The 13702-nt window shown below is 34.3% G+C and overlaps 1 protein-coding gene across 1 annotated transcript; it reads right to left on the reverse strand.

The window, feature by feature from the left end:
- Positions 1-2499: 2499 nt before the first annotated feature.
- On the reverse strand, positions 2500-4574 carry LOC149151306 (LOB domain-containing protein 4-like). The gene is made up of 2 exons (XM_089438252.1): positions 4266-4574; positions 2500-3449 (listed from the first exon to the last, which is right to left on the reverse strand). Exons 1-2 carry the CDS (start codon positions 4443-4445, stop codon positions 3183-3185), a joined length of 447 nt encoding a protein of 148 aa, XP_089294378.1. The 5' UTR covers positions 4446-4574; the 3' UTR covers positions 2500-3182.
- Between the last annotated feature and the right edge of the window lie 9128 nt (positions 4575-13702).

A 13702-nucleotide genomic window follows, 5' to 3' on the forward strand; every position in this document is an offset into this window, starting at 1 on the left:
ATAAAGACACCAGGGCATGGTTAAACCATTGGGAGATCGACGAGAATGTTGCATTGCAAAACATTAATAACATTAAAAATATTGTTACTTCTAAGTTCAAAGAAAAAATGTGGTGTGAGAAAGATTTAGCAGCTAAAAGAAAATTAAGATATTATAAGGAGGTCATCAACCCCACCCTACAAGATTAAAAGTATCTCTCTGTTTTAACTAGATCAAAGAAGAAAAATAATATAGCCAAGATCGGAACGAACTCTCATGAGCTCCATAGTGAAACAGGTTGTTGGGTAATTCCTAAAACGCCATGGATGGAAAGAATCTGCCATCTCTGTGAGAATATGAACATTGAGGATGAAAATCACTTCCTCTTAGAGTGCCCCACGTACAACCACAATAGATCTCAGTTTCGTAATCTTTGTTGCAATACTAACTTTCTTAGCCTTTTACGATGTCAAAATTATAGTGAGCTTGAAAATCACTTCCTCTTAGTTTTGGCATAAATATCAACCTTCAATCTATGAACATTGAGGATGAAAATCACTTCCTCTTTAGGTCCGATAGACCGAAGTTTGGTCTCAGTGGACGTTAACCATCATCATCATCATCATCATCATCATCATCATCATCATCATCATAATCATATATATATATATATATATATATATATATAATGTTGATAGGTGTGTTTATTTTTTACATTTTTAAAATAGAGTTTTCATAATTTTAATTTAATTATCAATAATTATTAGTGAATGGTAGAGATTTAACCTCTATAATATATTATAGAATATTCTTATTATTATTAATAGTGATAGATTAAAGGTTGATATTTATGCCAAAACTAGTTATGCCATTTTTTCCCTTTCAATTAAATTGATTAATTTAATACAAATGTTATATGAACATGTATTATATGAATTTGATTTATAGTTTTTTTGGACATGTGGCGTTAGTAATATATAATATTGGTCAATGGTATTGTAACAAATACTATTTACAATTAAGAATCCCATAGTAAAATGGAGATGTATGGTTAAGAATCTTGTTACATGTTTTTTTAAAAACACATATATTAATTCTTTCTATAATAATAATAATTTAAAATAAGGTTGTAATTTAGTTGATTTTCATTATTTTCTTAATCTTCACAATATGAGATTAGAGAAAAATGTTTGGATGTGTCTTTATATTTACCAACCATTTAATTTATGTCGTTATACTAGTTATTAGTTGTTAGGGCAATTCATCCTCTTGTGTGTAAGGGAATTGTGTGGGGTCTTTAACGTAGTTTTCCTTTGTCATTAGAATTAGCATAGCATATGTTATGAGACCACATTTATCATAATCCAAATATGCTTTAAACAATTAGAAAAAAAATTATTATAAAAGTATACAGTTATATTAATAAGATTTTTTATCTTTTATCTTAATTTAAATAATGTAATGTTTTCTTTTTAAACTATGATTAGAATAATTCATAATCGTGTTTAACTAAGTAATTGTTATTAGTTTGACCCATTTATATACCACATACATATGACTCTCAAGTAATGTAAATGAAATAGAGTTTAAAAAATAATTGTTAAGTTACAGCAATGTTGTAAAATGTTAACCTTCTAGAACTTTATGTAATGTAATGTTATATTGACTCACTTAACATTAAAATTTAAAAAATAACAATTATATATTTTAATTACATATAATTAAAATTAAAAATTAACTCTGAAATTTATGTGAAATTATCTCTGGACACTTAATAAATCCAAATTTAAAATAAATTTAATATAATTAATTAACATAACATATATAACCATACACCAACCACTATATTACTCAAATAAAAATAATCTAAATTTATTATAAACATGGATATATATTACTTGTATATATGGTGTCGTGCAATTCCTAGTCCAACTGTGTAGAGTCTTTATGTGTATCCAAGAAAAAACAATTTTTTTTTAATATTATATTATATTAGAATTAAAAATATTAAATTTTATTTCAAAAATAATAACCATACAAAACATATAAATGATGTCAGTTCATAAAAAAATGTGCACGTGAAGAAATGGGATCTCTCTCGGCTCATGTTAGATCCATATTAAGATGAATCTATGCCGGTTAAAAGTATATGACTTCTTTTAATTAGCAAGCAAGATATATTAAGAATTTATGGCTTAGGAAGAGTGGGAAAGCCTATTCCTTGATTCTGATCACAATTGGCCAAAAATGTCCCCCTAAGCACAGGTGGAAGGAATAACGTCCTATTATACCAACCACACTTAATTCATGACAAACCACAATTAATTAAAATATCTTAATATTATTTTCTTATTAAGATAATAAGTTTTTTCTAACTTAATAAATAAAATAAACTATACAAATCCAGCTGCCAGGAACAAATTAATGGATCTATGCAGTATAAATTGGATCTGCACATTTTCATCATTTAGTTGCACAATAAGATTCTTATGAAACTTTGCGAAAACCATTGAAAGCAAGTAGGGCCAACGATATTTTTCTTATATTTCTATATAAATCACCGAAAATCCTTAGATTAGATTGTGCTACAAACAGGTAGGTCATACAGGAATCTTTGTCGTTAATAGCCAGACATGTGAGTCCATCGGTCACACTGTTAAACTTGGCGCTTCTCGTTTATTAAGAAGCCTGCTGGTACTGCTATTTACAAAAAATATTGTTAAGATACCAAAGTACTTCCAAAATATCCACGAAAACCAACCATTGACATATGGCCTGAACTGTTTCACTCTGTCATTCTGTACAGCTTTGAAATATGAGCACAGTCCATACTCTCCTTCTGTACAGCTCTGTAGTATGAGCACAGTCCATGCTAACAATTTATGGCCCCAAAAAACCCTCTGGTACTGCTACAAGTATTGTTATTATGATGATAGTGTTTTGTTTACTAGGATGTTAGAGTGATGGGGTGAATCTGAAACATCCATGTAAATATATATCTATCCATTCAGATCCATCTTACAAGTATAAGTGAATTTGAAACATCCCAATAATATCTATCTCGATTGTTTATCTATTAGTTTAGATGATGGATTTCAAACTTTAGATTTCTCGTATCTCGATAAAATTACAAAAATATTGCAAATCTTTCTTAAAATATAAACTTGAAAAAAGATTTGCACCATCCAAACAATATATGTGTATCAATCAAGCATATGGCTAGGCGAAGAACCTTCCTCCATGATCATCATCTTGCAGTCGTTGGTGTTGAAGAGAGAAAGAGGTGTTTGGCGCATTTTGAGGTGAACAATCTCTGCCTGGGCGAGGGCTAACTGAGACTTGAGATAGGCAACTTGTTGCTGAAGAGAGGAAATGGCTCCCACACATCCATAAATGGGGTCTCTCACCCTTGCATTCGCTTCATACACCATGCTGCTCACTGCATCACCTCTCTGCTCTTCTGAAAGATCCTGCACATTGAATCAATTTATTCAGTATCACTACAAAATAAGATTCAAATCACCCAGTGTATATATAATTTAATTTGAGATGAGCAGGTGGTGAGAAAATGGAGAGAAAATACTAATCTCAGGGGGAATTGAATTTAGGTGGAGAGAATAAGTAGGGAAGAATTTGAGATGATATTGGGGAAGAATTTGAGATAATATAATTTAGGTGGAGAGAATAAGGAAAAATTTGAGATAATATTGTTTGTCACGTAAGAATTGAACCTAGGTAGGAAGAATTTGACATAATATTCTTTGTCACATAGGAAGTGAACCCGAGTGGGGAGAATAAGGGGGAAGAATTTGAGATAATATTATTTATCATGTAAGAAATACTAATCTCAGTAGTAATGAATAAGAACAACCCTGGCTACCACTGGAACAGTGGAACTACATCTATATTGACAAAATGAATGACATAATATTATTTGCCATGTAAAAATTGAACCCAGATGGGAAGAATAAGAACAACCTCTCACCACCACTTGAACTACATCTATATTGACTGATTTTCAATATCATTACAAATTATAATTCAAATCACTGCATATATACAGAATTTGTCTTTGAAATAATATTATTTATAATCTCAATAAAAATAAAACGGATAAGAATAAAACCCAGATGAAAAAGATAACAACAATTCCTCCCACCATCCGATAAAAAAAACCAGATGAAAAAGATAACAACAATTCCTACCACCATCCGATAAAAAAGATAAAAACCATATCTCCCACCATCAGCGCTACACTTACTTGACTGACTTCGATGTTTTATTACCTGAAGCATCTTATTCACATTGCTGGCGCCGAAGACTCTGTGAACACTGGCGAACTTGTGAGGATCATCTGATGGAAAATATGGCGCAAATATGCAGTCCTTGGCACAGCGTCGTCTCAGCAGCTTACAAGCAGCGCACGGTGACATGCCATTGCTGGATTTGCTAATGGTTTCTCTCATACTTCAGATCGATCTCTTCACTAACAATCTCAGAGAGGAATTCGACCTCTTCACCTCAGGAAAAAGAAAACGCAGCAGCCCTTCAAATCCAGCGCCTAATGTGGCTTTCAATTCTCCCCTGGGGTAGAGATAAATAGAATGGTTGAGTACCTGAAATCCAATGACAACAACGGTGGTTGCGAGTGGATGGAATGTCTATGTCCATGTGCGGTGCAGGTGCTGACGGAATCCAAAGACAAGACCTTATAATTATGCCTCCCTAACTACTCACCACAACAACCCTCTGTTTTGATTAGAAGGTGGGGCAGGATGTGGGTGAGGCCAGGACAGTCAAACCTCAATTTTCCTATACCTTTTTCTGTTTGACACAACTCCTCCTGTTTTCTTTGGCCACAGTGGGCTCAATCTTTCTTTCTTTCTCCTTCAAGTGAAATCATATGAAAGGTTGAGATTTCAACTCGTAGTGATAAATTCCCATTCAGGGGGAAGCTGTGTGTGTTTACAACCTGGACTGAGGGAGATTGTCACATTTGTCACGTCAATAAAATGAAAAACAAATGAGGTACGTTGAAACACATTTTCAAGTAATATGATATGGAATGTTCACAGTCTAATTGGGTTTGTTGTGATCATTTTTATTAATTGTAGGAAGAAAAATTAGGGGTTTTTATATAGTATTGTGAAATTTGTTGTCATATCATGTGGCAATAAAATAAAATCATAAAATTAAGAGGTAGATAATAAACAGGAAAATCATCATTTACATATAGAAATAAGTTTTCTATATGAAAATTAAAAGTTTAAAAAATTTCAGAAAAATAAATAATAATCAATTTTTGAAGATTAAGATGCAATGTTTAAAGTCAAAAAAAATAAATAAATCTTTAAAATTTTTAGATGTACATTATTGGAGAATTTTAAAAATATGTTATATATAATTTTTTAAATTGATTTTGAAAATCTCTTATTACTCATATTAAAAAAAAGAAATGAAAAAATTTATAAAATTAGTAAAAAAGTAATGTAAATATATTATATTGTATAAATTAGAAAAATAAATTAAAAGGAAAAAAATAAGAAATTTCAAATTATATTAAAAGATGTAAGATTCTTACTGGAATCATTTCAAAAAGAATCAAATTTAAATGAAATACATTAACCTTTCCTATAATCATTAATTATATATGAAAAAACTTTATATAAAAGAATATTAAATTAAAATAATAAAAAAATATATAATAATAATTAATTGAAATCATTACTTTAATGTGAAAGCAATAAAGATATAGAAAGGATTAGAGCTTTACCTTTAAATATTGCACTAAGAGTTTCCTTTTCTAAGAATATAATATTGGAAAAATAGTAAGTAATTCCAACCACCGCCATTAATACTTCATCTAGCCTCTTCTAGAATTCAGCAGAGCTGGATAGCTTCCTGGAGAAGCCACCGCCCCACCGACTCCAAAAAGATCGCTGCTATGTATAAATACTTGTTCAGTCGTCAAATGGAGATAAGTTCTAAGTTATGTTCATGTGTTAAACTGTGTGCGCCCTCTGATTTGGTATCAGAGCTAAGTTAGTTGTGCGCAGTGGCTGAGGCTGTGGAAGTGTAGTCAGACTTCCTGAAGTGTCTGGTATGTGTGAATATTGGTGAGGCTGTTTTGTGCTTGTTGGCCATCAGATTGGTCCATTGGATGAAGAATTGGAGACTGCAGCCGAGTGTCTTGTTTGTTGTTGCTGGGAAATCCATGGTGGAGTGAAGGTCGTGTGGTGACCAGAGATGCATGTGACGGTGGCTGCTCACCCGTAGAACGAGCTGTGGTGCAGCGGAAGCATGGAGGGCGTATTGTCTGAAGCTGTGCATAAGTTTGTGCTGGTGCGGTGAGGGAAAACTAAACTCTCACCAGTTGCTTGATTTTATCAGTCCATCATTTTTTTTTGCTTATGGTGTTTTGTATCATGGTTAAGATTCTGTCATTTTGACTAGAGCATCACTCTGCCTAATTTTTTGTGTTATGTTTAAGTTTGTGTTCTCTGTTTCTATGGGAGTAATATTGGCAAATGCCAGTTCCATTTGGATATGCTGAATGAGAGTCACCGAGGTTCTAGAACAGTGCCACTGTAAAAGCATTGGAGTGGGAGCTCATAGATTGGCCAATTATCGCTTATCTGAGGGTGGATTGTTTGTTACTTTTGCTAAAGTATATAGGAAAAGTCCAAATATGATAGCGAGAATAAGCTAGATATTTTTTGGTGGTTAATATACGGTGAACTGTTGTACCCTGCTACAGCACCTTAAGTGATATAAATTTAATTTTTCACCAGAGCTTTAAAAAAAAAAAGAAGGAAAGGCAGCCATATATTGGATTTCTAGTGCAAAGCCGAGGAGTGAACCTACATTCAATTTGTAAAAGGCATGGTTAATTTCTTTCTTTATCCACATTAATAATGTGTTTGTTGCATCAACTATCAATCTTATTGAATTTTGATGACTTCTTTCAGTAAATATTGCAAGTCATTCAAATGTTGAATCCATAAGAAGAGGGGACCATTGAATTGGATGTTTTGATTTAGTTGGCACTGTCTTAAATTTCATCAATTTGATGCATTATTAAAAGTGGCAATGCATTTTGTTGGAGCATGCGTATGGGTGGGTCATAATTTTTCCACCAAGTCATTCACAGGATATTATTTTCCAAGGAACAAAACATTTCTATTAACAAGGAATTTTTTGATCATTTTATGTGGAAAAGGGTTTTAGTAAAACATTAAAAATCCATTTTTAAATTGAGTTACATTCTTGAAGTATTTAATTTAAGAAAGGGCCAAATTAAATAAAGAGAGATTGAGTGAATGGCAATAGGTACTAAAGGATGTGGAGAGGATATTGAATTTTAACCATTTACATTTATATCTTAGATTTGAGTGAAAATTGTGTAGTGTTCAGATCTACAATTTTGCTTCCTTCCTTCAAATATTATAATGCGAATTCATTATTGGAAAGTGACTTAGACTCACTTACATTTGTGTTGCATGATCGGTTCCCTCAATTCTCATTAAATATCAAGACATTCCTCAATAATTGTGGCCACAAATGTGTATTCCTTAGCATTGTTAACCTGTTCATGTGAAACGATGTGTACTTTTGGAGCAAATATTCTACTCATTTAATACTTGTGGAAAATATTTTCTACCCTTTTATTTGAAAAACATGTTGATAAATTATGATACCAGTTGACACCTAATCATCAGGATTGGGTGAATAAATATAATCAATGTAAATAAATAATAAGAGATATGAACAGTCATCGGGAGATGAAGTGAACAGTCTCCCTCATGTATATAATAAAGACCAACCTAAAGGAATAATATGAATTGAATTGTTTTGAGGAGTTACTGCCTGGTCTGACATGGTATCAGAGCCAGCTCCATTTTTGGCATTGCAGTCTACCATTGTAACTCCCTTCTGTTATTTCTTCATAAATTTGTCAGTTTGTCCTACATTCTTCTTCCAATTTTTGTAACCTCCCACGCTCCTCTGACATAGTCCATACACTGCTCTCTCCACGCTGTTGGCCTCCATATCTGCGTGAAAGATTATGGAGCATTGAACGGGTGCAGTGAACGGTTGGAACGCTGCTAGCCTCCATTTTATCCTTGTAACGACTGTTATTTTTCTGCTCCCTGCTTTGTCCTTTGTTCCTCTATGAAACTTGGAGTGTCGCTCTGCGTGCATTGACTCATACTTTATGTGTAGTCTCTCTATACTCTACACAAGGAATACAAAGAGTTCCATACAATGGTGTCTGTTGAATGCATACAGTTCTGGTGCATTGTATTGAATCCTTTGTATTGGATTTGTTTACGAGTTAAATCACATATGTCATAGACTCTATTGAAGGTCATCCGATGAATGATTCTCGTTGAAGGTTTGTGCGTTGGAGGTTGTCTGTGTAATCTGTTGCTGCACTGGAGAACTATACTGTTGCCTATGTAATTTGTTGCTCCGCTGAAGGATAATACCACTATCTAGTATGTGTAATCCTCATTTTTTTGAAGACTATAATCTTACTGTAAAGCGTGGAAAGTTCAATGTTGTCCTATGATGTGTATGTGAGTTGAGCCCTTTTTCAAAGGCCATATGATATGAAATCGAACTCTACAGCAGACATGGCACCGCTGTGTGTTGAAATTTTTTTGAAGGGTTGCGTTGGGTGATCAATGAATTAAAAAAAAAAGGAGCCGATATATATTTTGAATAGTGTGTATTACCAAAAAAGGCCAATACATATGGTGAGGTGCTGCAATATGATTGTGGTGCTTTATATTATGTGTTGGAAACCTATTTAAAAAAAAAAACCAAAAATGATGCTCTCCATATTTGCGTTGGCATTGAATAAGTGGGAAGAGCCCATTTAAATTATATGCTTTGGTTTTTCAAGAACGTATGAAGTTTGTTGTATTTACGCTGCCTTAATACACAGTCTTGGTGTATTTACAGTCTTGGGTATTGACATTTGTTGTCCAGTTGAATTTGTTGTCCAGTCATATTAGAATTATATTTTTTTCCCATTAAGAGTAAAATTTTGCAGCAGAAGTTTTTGTTACAGTATGCATTCAATCATATCCATTATGGGAATAGTTCTCACTGGCAAAGAGAACTATCCTGAGTGGTCCTGGATGATAAAACACACCCTCATTTTCAATGAGTTGTGGAAAGGAGTGTGCATTGGAGACGGAGACAAATAGCCAGAACAGCCTACATCAGACAAAGAGCTCGCCATTTGGGAAAATAAGAACAACAAAGCCTATGCATTAATTGTAGCATCTGTAAGTGAAGAGGTGAGTCGCCATATTACGCCATTTTCAACTGCTTTCGAAGCCTTACAAAAGCTGAAAGAACTCTATGACTCACATTCTACACTTGAAGTTGTTCAACTCATGATTAAACTGTTCATTCCTGAATTGCAAAATAATGATCCTCTTGCTCTTGCATCCAAAGTAAAGTCTATAATGCATGATATCCAAGCCACTAAAATTGATTCGGATATTCCTCTTATCACTTTTCTCAAGGCATTTTATCCTACTTACTCCAATTATCTTGAGTCATTGCAAGCAAATGGAAATCTTAAAGACATTACCTTTGACTCCCTTGTGAAAAAAAATTGTTGAAAGAGAGAAAGCTTTTGGAAAGAAGACAGCCCTTGAATCTTCTGAAGAGGCTGTGTGCCTTGCTCATAAAGAAAAGCATCCTGCTCAAGATTCTTCAAGAGGAAGAGGTGGTCGAAGAGGAAGAGGAATATATTTCAAAGGCAGGGGGGGCAGACACTCTCAAGGAGAAAAGGTAGATTTGCACTGCATACGCTGCAAAAGAAATGGATCACATGATGCCTCTACATGCAAGTTACCATGGGACAAAATTGAGCAGCAAAGAAACCAACAGAAAGGTAAAATTGATGATACAGACAAAGGTAAAGCACCTGAATCTGCTCACTATGTTGTGGCACAATGTAATATTGGAGTAAATGAAGATTTATTTAATGCTTCACTTGCTTCTTGGAAAAATGATTAGTTGCTTGATTCAGGAGCATCTTGACACATGACTCATAGAAAAGATTTTTTTGAAGAATTTACTGACAATGTTGATGGAGCAGTATGCTTTGCAGACCAATCAAAAATCAAGCCATTAGGGCTTGGCACAATTAGGCTTAAATTGCCTAGTCTTCCAAACTTTCTTCTGCATCATGTTCTATATCTCCCACAGTTCAAGAGAATCTTGTTGTCCTTGGTCCACATCCACCAGCAAGGTCACTCCATTCATATGTTCGATGGCAAGCTTGAGGTGAGAAAAGCATTTGACCACTCACTTGTCATGAGGGGGATAGAAGAAGAAAGGCTTCTCAAGCTGCAAGGTACCTCTGCTCGTGCACAACATTTCTCATAAAATGCTCATTATGAAGAAGGTACACTTCATTCAAGTTTATTATGGCATGCTAGATTTGGACATTTGAACTATGACAGCCTCCACTTGTTGAAGAAAAGTGGTGTTGTGGTTTGCCTACAATTCCTAGGAAATTTAAGCAATGTGATGCTTGCATTCTAGGAAAGCATAGCAAACAATCTTTTCATGATTCACATTCAAGAGCACATAGAAAACTTGAACTTATTCATTCAGATTTATGTGGTCCAATGCCTTTTCCTTCTACAAATGGAAATAAATATATGATGACATTTATTGATGACTACACCAGAATGTGTTGGGTTTATTTATTGAAGAACAAATATGATGCTTTTCAAACATTCAAGAACTTTCATAAATGGATTGAAAATGATGCACAATGTCATATTGGGTCTATTCGCACTGATAATGGAAAAGAATACACATCAAATGAATTTGAAAAATATCTTCACCAACATGGGATCAAACATCAAACAACTGTACCTTATAATCCCCAACAGAATGGTGTAGCTGAAAGAATGAATAGGACAATCTTAAATATGGTACGATCCATGCTCTTCTTCAAAAATGTAAAGATAATGTTTTGGGCTGATGCTGTTCTATGTGCTGCATATATAAAGAATAGATGTCCATCTAATGCTATTAGAAACGAGACTCCATATGAAATTTGGTATGGACATGTTCCTTCGGTAAAGCATCTCAGGGTCTTTGGTTCCACCTGTTATGCCTTGATACCAAAGGTACATAGAAACAAACTTGGTGCAAGAAGTCGTAAGTGTATCTTCCTGGGGTATTCAAACACCTCCAAAGCGTACCATCTCTATGATGAAGTCAATAAAAAGTTTGGTGTATCTAGAGATGTAATTTTTCTTGAATCATCCAAAACTGACAATGTTTTTGAGCGGAAACTTGATCACTTGGATAGATTCGCAAATGCAAAATCATTTCAAGAATTTGATAATAAGATTCCACATCTTGAAGGGGGGATTCCTATACTAGATCAACATGTGGAATCTTCTTCTGAAGAACTCTCTCCCCCACATGAAACTCCAACAACGGATGATGCTTTAAGTGATGTGATTGATAGAATTGGGAGACTCAATCTTGATTCAATCCTAACTCAATCAACAAAGCAGCTTGGATCACCTGAGAAAGGTCCCCCAAAGTGGCTGACAAAGACACTTGAAAGTGTTCATCTTGATGAGGTTAGAAAGACATGAACTAGAAATTCAAACCGACAAAATGGAGGTGATGTAGATGACTTTGATTCACCTGTTGATATGGATGTTTCTTATGATTGTGAATTTAAATTGTCTATAGATTTTGAACCAAATTCCTTCAAAGAAGCTACTTCTCATGATAAATGGAAAGAAGCAATGCAAAAGGAGTATGATGCCCTCATAAAGAACAGCACTTGGAAGCTGGTTGATCCTCCATTAGGAACCAAACCAATTGGCTGCAAGTGGGTCTACAAGAATAAGTATAAAGTTGATGGCTCACTTGACAAGCACAAAGCTAGGCTTGTGGCAAAAGGTTTTGCACAGAAGGAAGGGGTCGATTATGAGGAGATTTTTTCCCCCACAACAAAATGGGCTACCATCTGGACACTCTTTGCCCTAGCAGCTCAGAACGGTTGGAAAGTCCATCAAATGGATGTAAAAATTGCTTTCTTGAATGGAGATCTAAAAGAGAATGTTTTTATGTCCCAGCCTGAAGGATCTGCTGTGAAAGGACACGAACATAAAGTATGCAAACTTGTGAAGTCCTTGTATGGCCTCAAACAAGCACCACGAGCCTAGTATGAAAAACTAATTGAGCACCTTCTCAAACTCAATTTCAAACATTATGATCTTGATGATGTAGCTTTATTTGTCAAGAAATTTGGTAAAATAGTTGTATATCTTGTGGTATATGTAGATGATATTTTGATGACAGGGAACAATACATTGCATCCATAAAGGAAGGAATTGGGGAAAAGTTTTGAAATGACTGATTTGGGCTATGTTCATTACTATCTTGTTATTGAAGTAACCCAACATCTGAAGTCCATATTTCTTTCTCAAAAGAAATACATTGGAGATCTGTTGAATAGGTTTGGCATGACAGAATGCAATCCTCTTACTACTCCAATGGAACAAAACTTAAAGGTCACATCTATTGAAGGAAAAGAATTTGAGGATGCAACAAAGTATAGACAACTTGTAGGAAGTCTCAACTACCTAACTGCTATAAGACCAAACATTTCGTTTGTTGTTGGAATCCTCTCCAGGTTTATGCAAAAGCCTTATGAGGGACATTGGTTTGCTGTAAAAAGAGTTCTAAGATACTTGAAGGGAACTCAAGACTTTGGAATCAAGTATACACAGGTGGACGACTTCAATTTGATTGGATACTCTAATTCAGAATTTGATGGAGACAAAGAAACTGGGGTATCTACTTCAGGATATGCTATGAGTCTTGGATCAAGAGCTATCTCTTGGAGATCACACAAATAATTAGTTCCAGCAGATTCCACAACAGAAGAAGAATACATTGCAGCAGCTGAAGCAACAAAAGAAATTGTGTGGCTCAGGAAAATTCTTGAAGATTTGTAGGTAAAACAAGTACAATCAACTCCACTCATGATTGACAATACCTGTGCAACAAAGTTGGCCAAGAACTCAAAGTTCCATGATCAAACGAAGCACATAAATACCAAATATCATCTGATTCAACATCATGTTGAGGGCAAAACAATCCATCTCCGTCATTGTTACACTAATGAGAAAATTCTCGACATCTTTACCAAAGCACTTGGAAGAGAAAAGCTTGAACGATTCAGAATGATGCTTGGACTCACCAACATCCCTTCATATTAAGGGGGGGAATGTTGACACCTAATCATCAGGATTGGGTGAATGAATATAATCAATGTAAATAAATAATAAGATATATGAACAATCATCAAGAGATGAAGTGAACAGTCTCCCTCATTTATATAATAAAGACCAACCTAAAGGAATAATATGAATTGAATTGTTTTGAGGAGTTACTGCCTGGTCTGACACTACCTAGCAAGGGCAATGACCACAACTCTCGTATTGTGGCTTTCTTGCAGAAATAATTGGATTTGTGTTTTCTAATGAGATTTATTTACACAATATGCTAGGGGTTATTGCTATTAAGTTCACGTACCAGATTATTGTGACCATTTTTTTCACAATGGGTAAAAGACTGCAGGAACTTCATGAAAAAAGGAAGCCAAGCAACTTCGCGACGAGGTTATTAATTTGTAGTCCTTCATTATTGTCTTTCAAAA

Source organism: Pinus tabuliformis, chromosome 9, assembly GCF_031772625.1.
Source record: "Pinus tabuliformis cultivar Carrire ecotype Pingquan chromosome 9, CPIR1, whole genome shotgun sequence".
NCBI classification, from domain to species: Eukaryota; Viridiplantae; Streptophyta; class Pinopsida; order Pinales; family Pinaceae; genus Pinus; species Pinus tabuliformis.

What these genes read in the sequence shown, in the direction of transcription:
- LOC149151306 (XM_089438252.1), bottom strand. Translation starts at nt 4,445, where the DNA reads ATGAGAGAAACCATTAGCAAATCCAGCAATGGCATGTCACCGTGCGCT. An exon ending in ATGTGAATAAGATGCTTCAG is followed by an intron (nt 3,450 to 4,265) that starts GTAATAAAACAT and finishes TTCAATGTGCAG; the next exon opens with GATCTTTCAGAAGAGCAGAG.